The sequence below is a fragment of the Accipiter gentilis genome, chromosome 1 (genome assembly GCF_929443795.1).
Source record: "Accipiter gentilis chromosome 1, bAccGen1.1, whole genome shotgun sequence".
Taxonomy (NCBI): Eukaryota; Metazoa; Chordata; class Aves; order Accipitriformes; family Accipitridae; genus Astur; species Astur gentilis.
This window is the reverse complement of record NC_064880.1, coordinates 36,848,779-36,870,475: the sequence shown is the minus strand read 5'-3', so window position 1 is coordinate 36,870,475 and position 21,697 is coordinate 36,848,779. Positions and strand designations below refer to the sequence as shown.

The 21,697-nt window shown below is 50.6% G+C and overlaps 2 protein-coding genes across 4 annotated transcripts in view; one reads left to right on the top strand and one right to left on the bottom strand.

Moving 5' to 3' along the window:
• Positions 1-1,036: 1,036 nt before the first annotated feature.
• Positions 1,037-20,804, bottom strand: STK11IP (serine/threonine kinase 11 interacting protein). Of its 3 annotated transcripts, XM_049806635.1 has the most exons (24): positions 20,620-20,803; positions 20,319-20,521; positions 18,162-18,236; positions 17,751-17,846; positions 16,704-16,811; positions 16,425-16,496; positions 15,304-15,433; positions 15,016-15,119; positions 14,286-14,375; positions 13,187-13,228; positions 12,512-12,679; positions 12,126-12,207; positions 11,652-12,017; positions 11,280-11,470; positions 10,220-10,330; positions 9,233-9,428; positions 7,221-7,715; positions 5,599-5,714; positions 5,310-5,407; positions 4,944-5,122; positions 4,624-4,708; positions 4,053-4,135; positions 2,314-2,540; positions 1,037-1,989 (listed from the first exon to the last, which is right to left on the bottom strand). In XM_049806635.1, exons 1-24 carry the CDS (start codon positions 20,672-20,674, stop codon positions 1,849-1,851), a joined length of 3,513 nt encoding a protein of 1,170 aa, XP_049662592.1. In that variant the 5' UTR covers positions 20,675-20,803; the 3' UTR covers positions 1,037-1,848. The 3 variants fall into 3 exon arrangements, 2 of the variants coding, with proteins under 2 accessions (XP_049662592.1, XP_049662601.1); XM_049806644.1 differs by lacking the exon at positions 16,425-16,496; XR_007506783.1 differs by lacking the exons at positions 1,037-1,989; positions 2,314-2,540; positions 4,944-5,122 and having other exon boundaries at positions 20,620-20,804.
• Positions 20,805-21,163: 359 nt separating this feature from the next.
• The window catches only part of SLC4A3 (solute carrier family 4 member 3), a 33,275-nt gene continuing 32,741 nt past the window's right edge, over positions 21,164-21,697 (top strand). The window contains exon 1 of the mRNA XM_049807555.1: positions 21,164-21,200. The gene's annotated coding sequence lies outside the window, so the exon portion shown is untranslated. The remainder of the gene's footprint in view (positions 21,201-21,697) is intronic.

The window sequence follows — 21,697 nt, the reverse complement described above, 5'->3', positions numbered from 1 at the left end:
TCTCATCTCTCCAGGTGAAACTGGAGCAGCGGGATGCTGCAGGACCCAGTCACTGCTGTTTTCTAGCTGACAGAAACTGAAGGCACAGACACCAACTTTGGGTATGTGGAAAGTTTGGATGTTGTACAGACTGTTGCAAAGAGCTGCCATACTCAGTATCCAGAGAAAACAGGCATCAGGTCACTGAATGACAAATACATGTCTTTAAAGAAATGAAGATCACCCTGACATCAAATAGAGGTTTTGTCACTACGGATTCAGCAGTCAGAAAACTTGCCCTGAAACTGTGGGCTGAACACTCATACCAAGACAGAGACACTGCTCTGGGAAAAGCAACCATTAGTAATAGTCTCTGCTTGGGGTATCAGATCCCACCTGGCAGCACCTTAATGTAACAGTTCCATTTCTGCTCACCCCCACAGGGAGCTTCAGCTGCATCAAAACACTACACACAGCACCTCCAGTTGCTCCTCACTGGGCAGAGACAGTGGGCAGAGACCCCGTGACACGGCAAGCCCAGGCCAGGCAACAGCATTTTCTGAGCTGCATTTAACTCTGTGCAGGAGAGGTTGAGACAAGGTAAAGCTTGGTACAGGGAAGAACCTAAGGGCAGGTATTCCCACCTCCCCAGCCACAGCAGCCACAGCTCCTGTGAGAGGCATGCCTCTGTGGACCTGTACAGCCAGTAAGCAACTTGCTGGGGCTGGGAGCCCACAGGATGCTCACCTGAGGGCAACTGTCACAGGAGAACACCACAACCAGTACCTGCTGTCAGTCTAATTCTGTGTGGGCCTTGTTCTTTGGTCGCTGCTTTGGAGCCAGCCAGGTGGAGAAGATTAGTCTCGCAGCCCATCAGCATGCACCCAGAACAGGAGGGGGAGAATGGCTCGAAACTTGAGATGTTGGGGAACCCTTGAGGCTGCTGCAAAGCTAGTATGCAGGACCTTACAAAGACATTACAGCAGTGCAAGAGGATGAAACAAGGAAAATGTGACAATTCAATAAATATAAGCTTTTATTACAATAGAAAATAGTAAAACTTATGTTAAAATAGACTCTTGCTTTTGGACTGCTCAGAAAAGCTTAAGCCTCACTTTTACTTACCAGTGCCCACCCAGGGTCCTGACCCCTAAGTGATGAGCAACACATTTCTGTGCTAAGACCCTCACAGCTCCTCCCTCCCCAGTGACAGTGAAAGACTACAGCAGCAGACTGAGCCATGTCCCGCCAGGCAGGTGGGTAAGGGCTCTCTGTGGGCTTATTAGTACAACATGCCTCATCCCCTTGTGCAATCAGGCTCCTGTTTGAAGCAGGCAGCTTTAGGGAAGCTGTGGACAAGAGGGAGGGGGAGGAAAAGAAAAAAAAAAAATCATCAGCAGATAATGGCAGCTGTTCTGAGACAGCTATGAAGGCAGCAAATACACCTGCAAGAAAGACAACTGCACCCAACTGCCTCTGTTTGGTGGCCTGCTGTTTGCCCAGTACCACTGCATGTCCCACTGAACATGCTCTTGTCTGGTTCCCTTCTTCCTTCAGTGACACTCCATATGACCCTGAAGGATACTAGCAGACACTGCCAAGTTAAAACTCTGTGTAGCTTATGCAGTATTACAGGGAACACCCTCCACCTCCTCCTTCCATGGCCAGCCCAGAGCAAGTGACTGACTGTGCAGTCTGGACCACTGTGTGCTCCCCTCCTCCTCACCAAAAAGGGCCAGGGGCAAGAGTAGAGTAGAAAGCAGAGGCCACAGGACAGCAAGGTCATATGGGAGTGGGAAACACTTGTGCATCACTGCCAGCACAGCAGCACTCTCGACTCCCAGTTCTGCCTGCCTACAGCCTGCAAGCTCACTCCAGTCCCTCGTACACAGCCTTCCGTAGCTCGATCGAGAACATCTCCTCCCAGGGCCCGCGGATCCACTCCACCAGCTCTACCAGGAGCTCAGGGCATTCTGTACGGATGTGCCAAGTGCTCTCCACCTTCAGCACCTGGGAGGGAGGAAAGAGAGGGAGGTGGATGAGCAGAGCCTAGCCCAAAAGGCACTGATCAGCACTGAGCCGCTATTCCCCAGTGCAGCTGCCAGCTCCTCCCAATTCCTAAGTGCCATCCTCCTCCCTCTCTGCTGCCAGCCGTGGAAGTGTCCCTGCATGACTTTTGTACAGCAGCAATTCACTGTGCTCCCCTGACTCTGTAGTGCAAGGCCCCAGGTTAGGATAGGAGATGACAGCCCCAAGACACTCTTGGCAGGAACAGGATCTGAGCACAATCCAGCCCCCAGCATCTTGTGTGCCCCATGACCACCTCCTGGTTACCTCATCATAAAGCATCAGCTTGATGTCACAAGGACAGAGGCGATAGGTTATGACATTGCTAATACTGCTGATCGGCTGCTTCTCCTTCAATTGGATGTTGCTCCTAGGAGGTGTTTCTGCCTCATGGTCTGCATCCAAGGAGGGCTGCACCTGCCACTGGTGATTCTCCTCCAGCAGAAACAGCATGCTTCGGGTGCTCAGCAGGGTCACAGGGAAAGCAGATGCCCCTAAAAGGATACGAGGGAATAGGAGAGGCTTTGCTGAGAGCCTGAGTCACCACAGAACCAGCTTTACTTTCCATTCCTCCCCTAGGGAAATCCTTTCCAGCAACAGTAACTGGGTGAACAGCCTTATCCAGCTTCCTGACTGAAGAGGTGGAGCAGGGTAGCTAAATGTGGCTGGGCTTGACCAGTTTATCCAAGTTCACTGCAGGAGCATGCATATGAAAGACCACCACCCAGCAGGCCTTGTCCAGCCTAAGTCCTCATGTGAAGCAGGAAAAGACACTTGAGTCCTTGGACCTCTTAAACAACACTTTACTACTCCTTAGTTAAAAGTCAGCAGCTCCAGCTAAAAGGCTGCTTTTTTTGGCCTCAATTCATCTGGCTGCAGATATCTGATGGTTGGAACAGAGATCACACACATAAAGTTTAATACCAAGTTGGGATGTGTTGTAAGTATGGCAGGAAGCAAATTAGGTTTGATAAACTGTAGGGACCATAAATATCATCCAGCTGATTTCAGTGGATGCAAATGAAAAACACTAGAACTTGGGAATAAGTCAGATGCACAGAAATAGGGAACGACTAGCAGAACTGGCTGAGGTCACAGGGGATCGCAAGCTGCTACAGCAACACGTTGCTTTTCTCGTCATATCTCACTCTTGGGAATTAGTAGGAATATCAGAAATGGGATGTTTAATTAGTCCTGTCTACTTGGCAACAAGGCCTCAGCTGGAACTGTGTCCAGTTTTGGGCACCATACTCTAAAAAAGGAGAAAACTGTAGAGTAAGAAAAACTCATCTGAAGTTCTCCTTCCCACAGACTATTTGTTCGGCTCAAGGAGACCAATAAACATACTTCTCACAGATTCCTTCTGATTCTTGTTCTCTCATACCTCCACAATGGCCAATGGTGAACAAGGGTGCAAAAGCAGTAACAAATTGGTCAGAATTTGATGAACAGCTAGGCTGATTTTTTTCTGTGTCCCAAGCCAAGATGACACTGGAATCATTCACTGAAGACTCAAATCCCAGGTTTAGCACATTTGGCCCTCAGCAAGCCCTGGAACAGAACTTGATGGGCTCCAGCAGGCTGCTCCTGTCCTACTGTCTTGGGTTCCAGACACCCGCTTCTGTTTTCCCAAACCGAGGAGCCTTTCAGCTCCTCACACAAACCAGCTATGGGTATGACCCCTCAGCTCAGGGCAATGATCCAGCCCTTAGATAATCTCCAGCTTCTCAGAAACTGTTCTGAATTGTCACCAAACTTTGGGTGCAAGACCAACTGCTCCCTAGTGCCTGGACTTCCATGTAGAAAAGGGCTGGGAGACTCACTGGATATACAGGAAGCAGCATGCTGCTATTCTACACATCTCAATGCTAAAAGAAGAGCCCTCACCCATGCCCCTGGACGGACCAATGGCCCAGCTCTTCTCCCACAGACTGTATGCTAAAAACGCCAGCACGTAAGCAGACAGCACAAGGTGTGGGACACCTGGCCACTGAGATCTCCTGTACCTTGGATCAGGTAGGCCAGCAGGTAGAAGAAACAAGTGTCATCTGCAGCTGCAGAATCTGTGGTCTTGGAGTCCAGCAGAGGCCTGGAGGAGATACAACAGTGGGCTGATCAAGGAACCACTGTTTGCAGTCTAGGTTTGCTGTGAGCTAGCTACTGTTCACTGTCCTCTTGGGGAAGGGAGGGACCCATCTCTTCCAGATGTTGCAGAATTCCTCTCTCCTGTTACTCTACCTACCACCTTGCCAGTTAGGAACCAAATGCTTCTTGCAAGGGAGGAGGCTGCCCTATGCCTCCCCCTTTTCCTCCTTCCATTATATTCTGCTCAGTCTCCTCCAGGAGAGCTGGAGTTGCCCTGCCTGGCTCAGTCCATGACACCCCTTTGCCTGCTCACCCCCTGTGCACCAGGCACCTGAGCCAGCTGCCTTAAACTTGTAATGTAGGCCTGGCTGCTGCTCCAATAGTGCCTCCTCCTGTGCTGCCCCGTTTTGAGCACTACGCTTCCTGTGCACTGCTGGACAAGCACACATCCTCTTCTATCTGAAACCCCAACGTCTCAGAAGCTGTTCTTACCATAGCCAATGTTGTGGATTCATTTCCACAGTAGGGATTTCCTTCACCTTACTCCTGTGCTTAGCAGGTAGCTCTTGCATGAGATCTAAAGAGGGGAGAAGGTAGACATCTTTTATTACAAGCCCAAGGGCAGTATGTTCTCTAGTCTACAGAGAGGCACTGGAAGTTATGATGCCAGTGGGGTTCTACCCCAACTTTTTTCTGAGTGGCAAGAAGAGAATTTCCAACATACATCCAACTACAGCTCTCCTGGTAGCTCTCCAAGAACTAATCTTCCAAAATCCTCTTCCCCCTGACCCCCACCACAGCTCTACTCTTACATGTCAGGGTCTGCAGGAACTGGTCACAGCAGCTTTGGCTCCGGATCAGCAGGTTGTAGGAGGCTTTTGGGTTCTCAAACTGCATTCGCAAGCTCTGGTGGCAGAGTCCCACTTCCAGATGGGAAATATCATACAGGTAGTGAGAGTCATTCTTCTTCAGCCAGTCTGCAGGTTGTCCCCTAATCACAGAGCACAGCCCTCAGCTGCAGCAGGCTGCCCCATCTCCTCTCCCACATGAGACTGCAGCAGGGGGGTTTGCCAGAAGAGCCTTTGCATGTCACCACACCTCCAGGGTAAGGCTAGCACAGGCTGGCACTACCCAGCGCTCACAGCCTTGCTGCAGGGTCCCGCCACCATTCTCCTCACCTGATAGCCCCAGTGACTTCCAGCACATAAATCTTGAGATCAGAAGCAACCAGGATTGAGAGGAACTCTCCTTGACGGCCAAACTTCACCATGACCACCTAGAGCACAGAGAGGGTGGGTCATAGCACTGACCTGCCCCTTGCCAGCCCACCCATGGAAAGGACTGACTCAAATACACTTCAGCTCCCTTCACATCCCACAGTCTCTGGGATGCCACCCCAGAGCAGAATTTGAAGGGTGGCAAGAAGGATAGCCAAGGAGCTGTAGGAGTGATGCTGCGGAAGCTCACCTTGAGGAAGCACTGGAATTCCTCAGCATTCTCCTCAAAAACCTCCATATCCAGATACAGCTTCAGGCGATGATCCACGGAACGGAAGTCCCTCACATTCAGGATGCTGTTTACAGCTGAGGAGAGCCAAGGGTGGGATTAGCACTCTGCCCACTGACCAGATGCTGCCTAAGCATGCAGACTGGCACCAGCGCAGCAGTGTCACCCCCTCTGCACACCTGCTTCCATCAAGTCTCTCCTCAAGAAAAAGGGCCAAAGTCAGGGCTTTCCAGGCCACAGGTGTCAATGGGGAGACTGCATGAGGGGACTCCATCACTCCAACACTTGCTTCTTTAGATATACAAAGCTTTGGTCTAACCCATCTTCAACTTATGCTCAGCTGTTTAGTCACAGGAGGACACTGCTTTTCTGCCAAATTTGGCAGGAGGGCAGTTCTTTATCACAAAGCCAGAAATACATTTCTCATTTCAGCTGGTGTCAGCTCAGGTCAACTTTTTAAACTCTTGACTCCGACTGTGGTGAGGCTAAAGGGGACTGAGGAAGACACCAATAAAACTGCTTAAGAACATGATGAGGTTTGTCATGCAATTATATGACTAAGTAATTTATACAGTAGCCATGATACTGCCTGAGAGTACACACTCCCCAGCTGAGCCTGTTTTCCACCAGAAACACTACACTGCTCAACTTCTTAGCAGGAACTTTTTCATGGGCTCAGTTTTAAATTGGGACCTTGAGATATAACCCAAAAGAACAGATGGCTTTATTTCTCACACTTCAAGTGTACAAGACTGAACATGGCAATCCTAAACACTAGTCCTATACCAACTCCTCTTCAGAGGTACAGCAGTATCAAAAGTCTAGGGCAGATCTCTATAGATTGAGAAGCTGATGGGTTTGCAAATCAGGACTAGACTGCAGTTGCAGTAGAGTCACTTGGTGGGCTGGACCAGATAACCTCCGTAGCTCCTGTCCAACTTCAGTTATTCTGTAAATCACAAGCTGATGCCCAAGAAAAGGCAGTCTGCTACATCAGAAATCCAAGGCCCTTCACAAAAGCTTTTGTGGACATCCTAGTAAGTGCTACCTTCCACAATAGCCCTCACAGCCAGCACACAGTCTCTTCTTTTGGACTGGCTTTGTCATCTGAAGCTCACAAAGACCACTGAGAAAAGCACAAGTAACTGTAGATCCACTAACCGCAGCCTCCTACAAACACACCAGCCTCACACTGCACTTAAGCCAGAGAATAAATACAGAGAAATTGTGCATGCTATTCTCCAAAGGTAACACTCCGGCTGGCAGCTCACTGGTGCCACAGGAACCCAGTGTGCCTGTAACTGAGCAGTGCAGCTCCCAGAACAAGACCCTATTACTCAGAGTCTGAGCAATACTAGGCATTAGGAGATGACTCAGTTTTTCCCTACCTTCAGGCGTGAGGATTGAACAGAGAGGGGAAAGAAAAAACTCTGCTCACAGGAACAGTGGTCACTGCTGCTTGTGCTTGATGACCCCCTCCCTCCCCATTAAACAGGAGGCAGTGCACCCTGCAAGCACCAGTGATAAAGCCCAACACCAAGCTGTGCAGACCCCTAAACCCTGCACAGCTCCTACATACTCACAGGGACTGAGATTCCATGTTTCCTCAGACTCAGAGTTCAGAGAGAGCTGGGAAGGAGTGGGCCCACGAGAAACACTGTAATGGTAGCTCCCCATCAAGCTGCCCCCATTGGTGTCTGTGTGGCTGAGGGACAAGTACTGGCTCTTCATGCCCAGCTCCTTCTTCCCACAGCCCCCATCTGAACTGCGGGAGCTGGAATGGAGAGTGCAGTCATGCTTGCCACTCAGCTCTGGGGTCCTGGTGCTGTTGCTGGTATCCATCTCCGAGCTGTCCTCCCCGCCGATGTAAAACTTCCCACTCTCACTGGCCAGGGCAGGTGGTTCCTCTGGGCACTCCTGCTGGCTGCCTCCCTCCAGGACAGAGTCTGACAGGTCCTCACTCGTGCTGTCAGGGCCAGGTGGCAAAGGTGTGCTGGAGCACGCCTCTGAAGGCAAGATGACCACATGGTCACTGGAACAACTGGGACAGGCTACGGGCTCACCATCTGCTGCAGCATCTGTGGAAGATTTCATTAGGGATAAAGAAAAACTAGAACAGCTCTCCCCCAACAAGATTCTACTTCTGGTTTGTTTTTTTTCCCCCCATCTGCAAACCACAAACCATCCCTTTCAAAGTAGACAATATTTATAGTCCGACTTGAGCAGCTTGCTGAGCAACTCTGTTCAGAATCATATCCTACACACCTCCTCTCACAAATCAATGAGAAATTCTGGATCAGTGCCAACATCCACCCTGAATCGCTCTGCTCAGATTTAGGGTGACCAGTGTGTGCTGTAGTTGCAACCAAAACTACATCAGGGCTTTGGCTCATGACTTCCCTCCACTTCGTGTCCACAAGTGCTCACCTAACCTTTGAAGCCTAAGCTCATGACCAGTCTATCCAACCTTCCTTAGCCACCTCCATCCCCAGCTTGGTTTATCCTCCAGCCAGCCAAACCACAAGCATGCCGTGTTCCTTCTCCAGCTATCCTCATCCCTCCTGACCCCAGTTCCTGATGCTTCACCCACACCACAGCAGACTCTCAGCTGGATCTTGGGACTCCCACTACCCTTGCAGGGGGGAGAAAGTGTCTCGGGGTGGAAAAAAATGCTGCAGCCAGGACAGCACCTCTGCGCTCACTGTAGTGCTTCAATCCCAGGATACTTCATCAAATGAGCAGCATCTTCTGACCTAAGGCTGGGCACTCCCCACTTCAAATATAAACTGAGCTTTGAAAAACTTAGGAATCATAAGACACCTATTCAGCACTAGCCATGTCTCAGCCAAAATACCACATCTAGTTTCAGACACCCAAAGAAAAATGTGGACAAATGGGAAAGAGTACAAAGGAGACCAGCAAGAATAACTGCATTGTATGAGATATGACTGACAAGCAAATTATCTAGGGAGTTGAGCTTATTTAGTCTAGAGGACAGAAGACAGGACTAGTCATGGGGGGACAACAATGGCCCTCAAGTACAAAGAAAGGAATAAATCATTCCCCAAAAGGGAAGCAAGAGCGGGCTTAAGATGACAGCAAGTGAGACTTAGGTTAGGGTTCTGGTGGTTTTTCTGGTGTCTAACAGCCCAAGTTTTACTGGAAATACTGAAGAAGATTCCCCAGAAGCCTCTGCTAGCAAAAGCCCTTTAGAACAAATTAGTCTCTGTGGCAGAACTGACCACAGTTTCAACAGGAGAGACTACATGACCTTTAATGCCTCTCCCAGACTTCAGATTTCTGTGGACGATCTGCAGTTTTCAACACCCCTATGTTCTCCTAGACCCCAGGCCACCCACAACAGGGGTGCCGTTTGCTTAACCTTGAAACAGTGGCTTATTCCTGCCAGTGAACAAGGCAGGTTCTTCCCAGTCCAAGTGGGCCAAGTGAGAGTACATACCACAACAGGTTTAAATTCCAGTACACCCAAGGCATCACCCTCTCCTATACATTCCACGCTCTGCACCACAGTTGCCATTCCAGCAGTCTGCCTAGGGCATTAGAAAGCATCCTTTTTCTGGGCACTACATACTACCTTGACTTGAGGCAACTAAGGTCTCCAGGATTTTGGCATCTCCAACCTCTGAAGGGTAGGGAACTTGATGCCAGGGAGCCAGGGACTGTGAAAACTCCTGCTTGCATTTCAGGCACTGGAGCTTCGTGGATCGCTTTTCCTGGTCCTGATTTCGCCGATTCTCCTCAACAGCTGGGGACAACACTTCAAGGACACACTAGAAGTAGCAACACAGGGAAAAGAGTGCTAGCAGGCAGCTATAACCATCCTAATTAAAAGCAAGCCTCTGACATCAGCAAGTCTCCTCACATGCCTCATTACAGCATTTCAGAGTGCAAGGGGTACAGGGCCAATTCCCAGCTAACAGCCAGTCTGTGCAAGACTTGCCAAGGGCACGGAGCTTCACCGCAGAAGACCAAGAAAACCTGTTTTGGCAGGTTTGTGCCTTGTATCTACATATTGACAGGCTCTCCCTGGAACTCTAGTCTCAAAGGTCCCATCTATGTGTGCCTTCTCTGTAACACAACTTGTTTAAATGTACTTAAACAACAGTACCTCAAGAAAAATACTTGGATTTGAGACTAGAGTCACTACAGCAGCTGTGCAGACCAGAGTTGCCACTGATGCTCTCACGGTCCAGAGGCTAAGTACAGGCTAGCGTATCACTCAGCACCCAGGAAACATTATGTTGCACATGCACAACAAGTAAGGATTGCTAACTTGGCTACTAACTTTTCTTCCCAAGAGGGAGAAAACTGCAGGACTTTCTCCTTGACAGCACCCTTTATGCTCCAGGAGCTCCACTGCCCATGGACGTGCTCACAGGGCCCTCCACAGGTCATCTGTGGAGCAGCATAAATCCTGAGCTTACAAGCCAGACATGGGCTGCCACAGAGCAGCAGATAGGCATGTGCTCTGAGAACAGGGGCCCAGTGCTGGCTGGAAGAATTCAGTGTCTTCCAGTAACACTGCCCCCCTCCCCAAGCTTCCCCCTCTAGCCTCCCCTACCCGTAGACACTGCTCCGGGCAGTCGTCAAGCACCACATATCTGCGCTTCTGCCGGTCCTTGCGAATGTAGCTGAAGTGCAATGTGAGGACAGGGAAAACTCGCTCCAAGTCCTACAGGAGAGAGAAAACACCAGTTCTAGAAAGGAGGTGCAGCATCAGTATACAGACTGCATTTGTTTGCATCTGGCTGAAACACGGCCATACAAGCACTTAATTTAGTAAGCCCTGAGTAGCCCTCCATAGCTGATAGCATTTGGGAGCCTGGTAAAATGGGCATAAACAAATAAATAAATAAAAATAAGCTCATAAGTGCTGAGGACAACAGTAAGTTTTGAGGCCCAGAACAAAGCATTTCAAACAAAACACTTTTTCATGAAGGTATTACAGAAGAATATCAAGCCACAAACATTCAAGAGGTACAAGGGCGGGAAGAAAAAATGAATTGGAGCTTTTGGGGAAAACAGTATTAGAGAAGCCAGTGAACATGTCCATCCACACACTGAATGTTAAAATCCTACCATGAAGAAAAAGAGATTTCCAAACTCCCTTTCTAAAGAACCACAAAAGCAAAATAGGGCTGGGAGCGCTAAAGCATGCACCTAGAGCAGATGGAAAACCACCCACTGAGCTACCAGTAGCTTTCTAAACATCACACTAGGCTCAGTGCTGCACTGCCTAAGAAAAAGTGCAATCCACAAACAGTCCTCCAACGCCAGGGAGATATCCCAGAAAGCAATGGATGGGAAGGAGGTCTCCATTTTATTTAGGCTCCTCTTGAGAAGTCTTTCATTTCTGTGCACTGGAACAAGTCCAGTCACTGTCTTTTTCACTCCAGCTTTGGAACAGAATTGGTACTGGCTTCTGCTGCAGTATCACAGGTACTCTAAGCAATACAGATGCTGTTAGATACACATGCATCGGGTGGAAGAGATGCTCAATCAATCAGGCTTTGCAGGAGGTAGGAAAAGACCTGCAGGGTACTCTGACAGAGGCCCAAATCCAGAATGCTGGCCCACACAGTGAGTAAGATGCCAAAGGCTCACGCAGAGGCATAACTCACCATCCTCTTCCAGTTCATCTCGGAGGTCTCCACCTTCTGCAGGCACTTCAGCTCCAGCTTGTGGAGGACTCTGGCAGCCTTCAGTTCCACCTCAATCACATGCTTAGCTGTGACTCGCAGGAAGATCCAGTCTGGCTCTGGGTCCCCTTCATCTTCTATTTGGCTCACCAGCACTGGCTGGCAAAGGTCCACTGCCAAACAAGACACAGTACAGGTCAGTACACACAGCAGGCCTTCAGGCCTGCTTCGCCCAAGTCCTTAGAATTCCCACAATACTGGGCAGCACGATAAAGCTTCAGGGATATCACATTTGATCCACCTATTCCATCATCACCCAAGCCCTCAAACATAACAGTGAAAGGACCTGTTTACCTTCTGGCTTCTCCTCTTCTTCCTCCCCCAGCATTAGCTCATCTGCCTGCTCTTCTCCTCTCTGTTCTCCTTCCACAGGCTCATCCAGCTGCACTTCAGGCTCTTCCTCCTTCTCAGTATCATCCAAAGGAGGAGAGGACTCCTTCTGGCATACTTGGGGTTTTGCTTGCTCTGGGTCAGAGCTCTCACTCTGCAAGTCCATTGCAGCAGGTCTGCCTGCTATGTCATCTGCAGAACGGCTACGGCAGATGACAGGCACTTGGTCATGCTCCTCCAGGTGTCTCTTGTACTGCAGCCAGTCAACACCAAAGCGATCTCTGAAGCTGTCCAAGCGCTTCATCTCCTTCTGATGCTGTAGGACCAGACCTGCAGAGAGAAAACTTGGGAAGTATGAAAATAGTCACCATGCCAGAGCACTCCTCTGACTGTGGGCAGTTCAGCTGCTGTGTTACTGAGGAAGAAGACAAGCCTCACCAGCAGAGAGAGGTAAAGTCTGGGGCTCACGTTCTGTGTCACTGGGCTCTGAAATGCTCGCTCTGCGCACTTTGACTTTTCCCTGGAACAAATATGATAAGAACAGTTGGGAGGCACCAGAACAACCAAAACAGCATCTGATGAGAGGCTCTGCCAGGGTGAAGGGTTCATAGCTGTTACAGTGCAGAAGCACGCTATGAAACATTTGTCACCATGTATCAAGACTGATGTTAAGCCCAGCTCCTTCCCAACACACAGCAGCATAGAGGCTCACTACCACACAGTCAGTACAAGACCACATCCCACTGCACGAGGCTTTCGCATCAAGGCAGCCTCTTCACCCAACATGCCAGCTATGTGGTTAAGAAGCTATCTCAGTGGCAGACCTTGCTTTTCTTCCGAGGGAGCCTGACAGCCACGTTCTCTGCTGGTGACTGACTGTCGCTTAAGTCTGCAGCACAGGAACTGTCCAGAGCACTGCGGTCCAGTGCAGTCTTCTCTGAGGTAGAAGTGTGGATGGACTGTGACACACTTTGCACAAGTCTTGGCAGGTGCTAAAGCCAGAAGAAGAGAATGCTGCCAGCTGAGTGCAAAGGGGAGACAAGGTAACCAAGCCAGAACTCAGGCTGACAACCTCCCTCCCCCTCATCCCAAACTTTCACCATTTCAGTCGAAGTGGTGACAACAGAACCTGCCTGGTTGACTAGATTGTTTATCATAACCACTCCGATTTAACTCAATCTCTGCCTTTCTTAAAAACAGCTAATGGGAAACTGATAACTGTTTGTTTTGCTGAGATGTAATTCAAGCGTCAAATACCAGATAGTACCTGAAGAGGAAACAGGCAAGGCTCCAAGCTCTGCAAGGCTGCACAGGACAGAATAAGTTACACTGGCCAGTCCCAACAATTACTAGCAATCAGCATGGACTAAGCCAAAATGAACTGTATCAAAGAGTCAAGGCAGTCCATACAGATTTAATGGGACACATGACAATGCAAAAACCTGTCAGAGTTCCCACTCCCAAAGCCAGTAAGATCAGTTTACAGCAATTGTACTTACCATTAGGTCCGAGGAAGAGAGTGGCTCCCCATCCAAGAGGAACTGTAATTAAAGACCCATTTGCAATCAAATTCCATTTGGCTGGCACAAACTCAGGACAATATCTGCTGACTCCTATTCCCCTTCAGGCCACCCTAGGGTTGGGATCCCTGGCACAAAACTGCAAAGACTACCAGAAACAACTCTGTTCCTGCCTATCCATCACTCCTTAGTTGTAGCTACCTGACCTAATAGCATATAAGGCCAGAAGGGACCATTGTGGTTTTCCTGTTTACAGACTTGATGACTGCCAGAAACATATCCAAGACAGTTCACGGAAGAGATACAATAGATTATTCTGCAGCAACCCATGAATTGTTTTGAGAGGTCCTTACTTTCACCTCAAAGCTTGTACCCTACTTTTAGCTTGAGTCTACCTAGCTTCCAGTAACTTGAGCTCAGTGAAAGCTTGTTCCAAGATGCAGTTTGAAGACAATGAATCCAGCCATTTGCCACTAATACGAAGGGCAGACCAGCTCCGGAACACCTCTGACCCTCAGCAAGCAAATTTACTTTGCTAAATTGCCAGAATGCTGTCTTTGCCGTCTTCTTTACTTAAAATCAGATTACCAAGAATTGACCTAAGAGTGCAAGGAAAACAGTGATGACACCTAGCTGAGAGCAGAGTCATGGGGAGAAAGAGGTGGCCATGGCTGCCAAAGAAGTATGCCATCAGGAAAGGTGGGCCAAGACAGTGAGTTTCTTCTTTGCAAAGTCCAGCTACATAGTCATAGTCATTATCTAGCAGGAACAAAGTAAAGTTTTGGGACCATCACTGAGCAAAACTGATGAAGTAGACAGTGAAGACACATGAAGATCTGAGATCTTGCAAACCTGTGACCAGTATTCAACTCTCTCTGCCCTGGCCAGCACACCACATAAAAATTTAAGGATAAACTACTCTACCTGAAAAAAAAACCCAACCCACAAAACAATCACCACTTATACCACTGGAATAAATGTTTAGGCTTATGAAATTCTTTCCCCACATTTGCCCCTGAGTGTCAGAACACCTTATGCCTTCGACAGCAGGGGCAGAAGGCACATGGCTAATACTCACATTGGAGGAGGCTGCCCTGGGAGACAGATGCACAAGGGTTGCAGATCGGTGGTTTTGGTGAAACCACAATGGGTTTCCCTCTAAGTGCAGCTGGGTGGGGGAAATAGAGAAATTGTTATTAGAAGCAATATTCTATACCCTGACCTAATCTGCCTGCAGGCTCCAGGCTTTCTTCTTGCCTCAGGAAATTTCCTTGCAGTGGAATGGTGATCAAGCCAGGAGAGGACTAAGCTTTTACGATGCTTCCTGAAATTTGTTCAGCAAATAGAGAAGGAAGTTAAAGTACTTCCTATTCATGCCCCTAAATTGTTAGGAGCTTTTTCAGTACTGACTCTGAGAAGTGTTGAGAGAACAGTCCTTTGCAGACTACCTTCCTTCACAAGCACTATAGTGACTGTGGTTATCCTCCTTCAGACTTCGCTGAACACACAAATCCACAACAGGATCAGGGGAGGATCTTTACTGAACTTGGCAGCGTTAAAATTGGAAAGGGGGAGCAAGGAGGTGGGGATGAATATAAGGAACAAGGTTAGCTTGAGCAGGGGTCACCGAAAATGAAGGCTGAAATAGAGGTGTCTCTCAAAGGCTCCCCCATCAGCTTCCCGCATTAAAATTAAAGGCTCAAGAGTTGAGTTGATCTTTCAAAACTCTCTTCTTACCACACAGTCTCCACCTTGCACTGCTGACCATGAGATCTCTAAGCTACCAACCCATCAGCCTTTGTGCTTACTTTTTTTACACAGTGCAGAGTGGACAATGGTGCCAACTGGGTATGTTCCAGCAGGAGGTTATAGGCCACATCGAGGTGCTGCAGATTCACTAGCTGTTCAACCCCTGCAAACAAAGCAAGAAGCCATCAGCACACTAGAAGACATAACTTAGGAACCTCCCACCTACCCCTCTCCCCCAAAATTGAACCCTAGTAAAAATAGCTGTGTCCAAGATTTCAAGTTCTACTCTTCCTTGAGGAAGAGAGAAAGGCCTCAAACTCAGAAACGCTCCTCCCTTGTGGGCTCACCATTAATGCTGTCAAGCTCATTGCTGCGCAGGATCAGAGTCACCAGCTTGGATCGGCTGAAGATGCCAAGGTTTGGCACCTTGGACAGGAAGTTATAAGCCAGATTGAGGTACTCTAGTTCTGTAAGGGTCTGTTCAGAGAGAAGAGCAGCACCAGATCAGTTGGGACCTTAGCTCAAAGCCTGATCCTGAACTCAAGGCAGGGCACTAGCCCCCACCATTTTTTTCAACCCACCAAGGTCAACCAACAAGTGAGTTTAAGACTATTTCTGCAGCAAGACTTTGATGTTCACATTTGGTGTGGTTTGTCTAGGGGCACTCAGCATGACCTAACTGCTTCACAAAATTTGCTAGGAGCAGCTTTCTGCTTCTTCATCAACTTCAACGCAACACAGGAAGGGACTGGATCTCCTGCCTCAGCAAAAGGACTGAACTACCAAAAGAAGCCCTTTCTTACTTTTGCAAAGATGATGGTGAATGATACGTTGTGAGCTGCACCAAATCCATAAAAAGCTGTTTCACAGCTTCTCTTAAAAGAAGCAGATCCAGCCCAGCAGAGCATGGATTTTATTGCCATTCCCCAGAGACCCACACACCACTGTGACAGACTACCACCTTTCTAAAATAACTGACAGGGAATTTCTGAGAGTGAGAAAGAAATGCTACTGGCAGTCTGAACGAACCAAACAGCAAGTCTCTACAGCCCCATGCCCGGCTACATAACGTCCACCTGTTACACAGATTACAGTGATGTTTTGGCCACAATGGAATGCATACTGCATGTGCGACTGTATGTACAGTGTACACTGTACGTATCGCTATATTTATCACTTGGCCACACTGGAGCGCCAAGTGATACATACAGTGACACATACAGCTAACTTTCCTGTCTTAGAGTGGATGAGGAACACTACCTTCTCTGCCTCAGTGGCACATGGACTGCACATACAGGACAACAGTTTCAAGGCTGCAAGCACTAGCTCTAAATTACAAGCCTGCTGGGCTATGTCTCCAATTTCTTTTGTTATACTTCACGTAGCAGGCACATGGTCAATGAAAACAGCACTTTAGCAGAGTCCTCTCCATACAAGGAAACTCTGGTGCTCAGCCCAAGATACTCACCGTTAAATAGTGCTCACAATCCTGGATCTTGTTGTGACTCAAATCCAAGATTCTCAGAGCATTCAGTAATTGCTGAAGGACAAAAAGATACTAGATAAGATCCTACAAATGTCTCCACCGCAGCATGGAAACCCTGTCCTGTTGGGAGAGGCCAGCAAAATTAACACTGCCTACTCCCTCCCACCCAGACCTAGCAGTATCAGTAAAGGAGTGCCCAGTTCCTGGCCATGACCATCTCCTCTCTTCCCTTCAGTCACACAGGAAGGATGCCCAACTCACCAGTGAGTCATCCAAGGCAGTGATCGAGTTATAGCTGAAGTTCACAGTCTGCAATTCTAACCACGGGAGAGCACAGCTCAGATCTCCACCACATGCTGAAATGATTTCCTAGGAAGAAGTGAGGAACCATTCCTTGATGAGTACTAGCTGTTACAGTAACAGCAGATGAACACAGGAGAACAGCTAGTCTAGAACAACGTTGGCATATTGTGCCTTATAGACCCTGCCTTGCCTAGACTGCCAATGACTTTCAGGTCACTGATTCAAGTATTTGGAGGTGGTGGGAAATCCACAGCTTGATATTTAGAAAGAAGGGGAGATGCTTTTGCTTCCTACACTCAAGTGGCAAAATGTTACAAATTGTAGGCTCTGAACACTAAGCACAAAGATTCATGCTAACAAAACCTTTTTCAAACCTCTATCAAACCAGAAGATACACATGCCCTGGCCAAACAACCTGTGCTCTGGCAGACAAAAGCAGCTTCAAAGCACTCCCTACCATCAGCCCATTCCCCAGCAGGCAGTTACTTCTGTGCCACAGACAGAAGCCCAGAGCCCCACGCCTAGCACAGCCCATGCTACTCAGTTCTCTGCAGCTGGAGCTTGCCTTCCTGTCTCAGAAATCCGCTGGGCACCAGTGCAGGTAAGACACTGGGGCACAGCATTCCCTCTGACAGTCAGTTCTAATTTAAGGCTGCTGAGGTACGATGAAATAAACCTTGATCAGCTGCAGGTCTTTGAACATGGAAACAGCCAGACACACAGAACAGTCAGACCTAGCTGGTACAAATATTGGCTGGAGCCAGAATTTCTCAAGCAACTATAAAGGAGACTACAGAGCACATGTGTATCCAGCCAGGGAATACTTCAACACTGTTTGAGTCAGGAGTAGGATCCCAGAACAGGGAAGGGAGAAAATGCTATATAAAATATGGATTGATAAGATGGTTAATGCTGTCTCCTACATTCTTCCCTGTGTGAAGGGCTGTAGTATCAAGACAGCCTTTCTCTTGCAATTTTCCCCACAAGCTGTGTAGAGACACTCACCTCCAGTGTACTGATACATTTGCAACAGGTTAGAGATTCCAGCTGAGAATAGACAAGTCGCAGTCCCCTGAGGCAGTGTGGAGGGACAGATCTCAACTGCAGCAGTGAGGAGAAAGTAAGGACAACATACATCAAAATATTACAGTGTAAGAGCAGCTGCCATCCCAAGCCCATCTCTGCAAGGGATCTCCCATTTCCCTGCTGGAGCCTGCCTCCCTCCCTAGCACTCCAGCCTTTGCTCATATGCAAGCTTCACCTCAAGCAAGTGTTGCAGGGGTTTAGACTTAGCCTTCCAGGGAAGCCACAAGAGCCTACCCAGGTTTTAGGAAAAGGGGTATTCTGCAGCCACAAAACTAAGCCAAGAAAAGCCAAACAGCAAGACTCAAAGTCAGTTCTGCCTCCTATACTTACTTCCAGATGCCGGAGGGACTTGAAAGGGAAGATCTTCACAGCAGATTGTAAAACACGGTTTGGAACATGAATGAGCTAGAGAAATCAGAAAAGAAGTCTCATGTCAAGCTCGATTTGTGCTGCAATACTGCCCTCCCGATGCACCAACTGCAGCACCTCGAACAGGCCCACCCCTCCAGCTCGGGTGTTCACTAACAAGCTCTTCCCTGATGCTGGTATCAGCACTGTCTCCTGGCCCCGTAGTTCAATAAAGGTCAAACAGAAAAGCATGTTAGCTAGCACAAGACCACGGTCTGCCAGACCATAGAGCTCCTTTTCTTCTCCCCTGCCGACGTGGCTTCACCACTTTCAGAACCACAGTGAGGTCTGACAGCTGGATTCCTCATCAGCCACCACTAACAAATCTACTAAATAAAGACAAATCTAACTGCTGGAGCTATGTTTATTGAGCAGCTGAGCTGAACTAGCACACTGGTGGGACATGTGCATGTGCATTTCACTAGAACAGGCCAAATAAGGCAAATCACAAGCAGATACAATGGAAAACAGAGTTGGTCTCCAAGACACTGTCAGTATTAGACTGAGGTACCTGCAAACCTCCTCTTTGCATTCTGTAGTTCAGCCACAGGCTCTTTTGCCACAGGGTAGTTAGGCTGTGTTCATGTACCACAAAGCAGCTTATTAAAACCAGCTTCTTATGCTTTCTACGGACAGTGCATAAACAGTATTTCAGCCAAAGTGAGTGATGAAGTAGTTAACGTTTCCACTGCAGACATCGGAGTACAACTGCAGAGACCATCTCTGCCAGCTACATCCACGTTCACGCAGAAGTGACTCATCAGGTGCAGAACAGACATCCCAAGGCCTCATCACCGCTACCACTTCCACAGTTATAGCCCTGGCAGTGATGAATCACTGCCCACTGCCTGCCAGCACTAATGCACCGTGTTGAACAGGACCATTTGTAGGGGAAGCTTGCACTGGGAAGCTCCAATGATCAGTTTTAGAAAAATTTTATTTCATATGCCATCCTTGCTCTGTGCCCTGACTGTCTCCTCTCTCTCCACTGTCTTAAGTATCTCATCGGGCTGATATAAATTATTAGTTTCTCCAAGCAAACCAGTTACCGCACCACAATGGGTAGCTTCTCCTTCTTTACAGGCTTGCTACAGAAAGAGCCCATTTTTTGGGTAACATAAGCACTCACCACAACATCCTCCTGACAGTGGCATCCCTCCCTAGCTCCTCCTGCCAGGGGACCCGCGTTTCTCCACAGGCACTGGGCCCCACTCCAATCTCTACCTTCAGCACACTGCTATGAGACCCTCCCAACAACATTCAGATGATCTCTCCAATCAGTCTCATACAGAAAACACTTTATAAGGCATCACAGGCTGTAGTGCTCAGCCACAACACCTCCTGAGCACCACTGTGGAACCTAAGAACAGCTTGCTAATTCCCCTTCCCCTTTCAGGTCCATTTCACCTCTACCACGCCCCCAGCAGTGCCAGGTATAATCATGTGCAGCCTTGTAACACATGCAACCTTTCAAAAAGCCCTCTGATGAATCCCTAGCTCTGTACTTTATTACAGCCTCCTCAAAATTAACAAGGACACGTTACTAGCAGTATCCCATGCTGTGACACAGATCAACCAGAACCACTGCCCAGGCAGGAGCATGTAAAACTCAGAAATAAGAAGCAGAAGGGCTCAGAGTAGTGGGTGTAAATACCCCAGCTCTGCTGCCTTGTGCAGATCAATCATCATTACTCAGGGAGCACTCAGCTGCGCTCAGCTGCCAGATACTGCCTGAATTGCTCAAGCATTTCAGGAAATAATCATTTTCCCAACAACGTCAACACCTTACCAAGGTCAGAACATAATTAACCCCTGCTGCCCCTGTTCTTAGCTCTGAAAAACTTTCCGCTGAGTCGCATGGCTGATCCTAGATGAAGTAGCTACACTGTATTGTGCTGAACTGCGACTCCATGCAACAGCTCCGTGAGAGCTATCCGACCCACGGAGCACGCACACAAGGCAGGGTCAACGGGCACCAAGGGAGGCCACTCTGGAGCAGGGAGCTGCGCCTGCCACCTCCACTGGCCGGCCTTGCAGTACCCCCGGCCTCTCACCCCCCCGGCCACGGCAGGTACGGACCTTCAGGGAGTGAGTCTTCTGCAGGACGTCGAAGAGGAACTGTGCCTGGAGGATAGCGGCGGTCTCGGCGGGGTGCGAGGGTAGGGCCACGAAACCCCGGTTCTGGTTGCGGGAGCCCAGGTGCTGCTCGAAGACCTGCGTGAGGTGCTGCAGGGTGGGGGTGAGCAGCGTCAGCGTGCTGGAGCCGTCCAGGACGAGGTCCCCTGCAGACAAGGGGAAGGACGAGACAGGCCGTGAGCGCTGCTCCCCCCTCCGCCGGAGCCTTCGCCCCGGCCCGGCCCGGCCCCGCTCCGCCACTCACCCGCGTCCTGCAGCAGCCGCGCCAGGCCGCGCACCAGCGTCTCCGCCGCCGCCATCTGCAGGGGGGGGAGGCCGAGGCGGCGGAGGCCGAGGTGACCGCGGCCCGGCCCGGGCCGGCTCGGCTGGCCCGGTCCCGTCCCGTCCCTTCCCGCACTGCCGCCGGCCCCTCGCACTTCCGCGTTACCACAGAGACGCGCCCTTACGCCGCGCCAGCGAGGCGGCCGCCGCGGCTAGAGCGCCACCGCTTACATCCGGTTGCCATGGAGCCCGCCCCAGCGTCCCCCTCCCGCCCGGCGGGGCCCGCGCCCCCCGCCCCGCCGCCGCCGCCGCCGCCGCCCCGCGCCGCCGGGGGAGCGCCCCGCGCCGCCGCCCCGCAGCCCCACCGGTAAGCGGGGGCGGCCCGGGAGGGGCGGCGGGCCCGCGCCGCGCCCTGCGAAGGGCCGGCGGGAGGCCGGGCCCGCAGCGCCGCCCGCCGCCGGCGCGACGCGACACGGCACGGCACGGCACGTGTCGGGCGGAGCGCGGTGGCGGGGCCGGGGCGCGGCGCGGCGGCGGGCGGCTCTCCTTCTCCGGCGGTGCGAGGTACGGGCCGGGCGGGGGCCGGGCGGGGGCCGGGGCGGGGGGGGCGGTGGCGGGTCCCGGCGCTTGCCTCCTCCGCTGCCCCGGCTGCAGCAGCCCGCGGACACGCGTGGCGGGCGCCGGTACCCCGTAGAGCCCGGGCAGCCCGCCTGGCCGCCCTCCCCCGGGCCGCCGTGTTGCGGGGCGCGGCGTGCGCAGGGCGCTGCATGGTGCATGGCACGGCATGGTGCGTGGTGCATGGCACGGCATGGTGCATGCAGAGCGGTGCATGGCACGGGGCACGGCACGGCACGGCACGGCACGCAGCACGGTGCCGGGCACGGCGCAGTGCCCGGTGCTGGATGCTGCACGGCGTGGTGTGGTCCCGCGCACCGCACCGCACCGCACCGTACCGTAGGGGTCGCACGGCACGGCACGGTAACGTGGTGCAGCGCATCCCCTGTGCCCGCCTGCGTCCCTTCGCTCCCCCGGCTGTACGTGTGTCTGTCAGAGCCGTCTGT

Bases quoted from the DNA above. Each gene is read 5' to 3' on its own strand.
- STK11IP (XM_049806635.1), bottom strand. From the start codon at position 20,674: ATGGCGGCGGCGGAGACGCTGGTGCGCGGCCTGGCGCGGCTGCTGCAG. The intron at 16,812-17,750 runs GTGAGTGTCTCT...ACTTCTTCCTAG, and splicing joins AATGTATCAGTACACTGGAG to GAAATCATTTCAGCATGTGG. The intron at 16,497-16,703 runs GTGAGTTGGGCA...TTTGTCCTTCAG, and splicing joins CTGCCTTGGATGACTCACTG to CAATTACTGAATGCTCTGAG.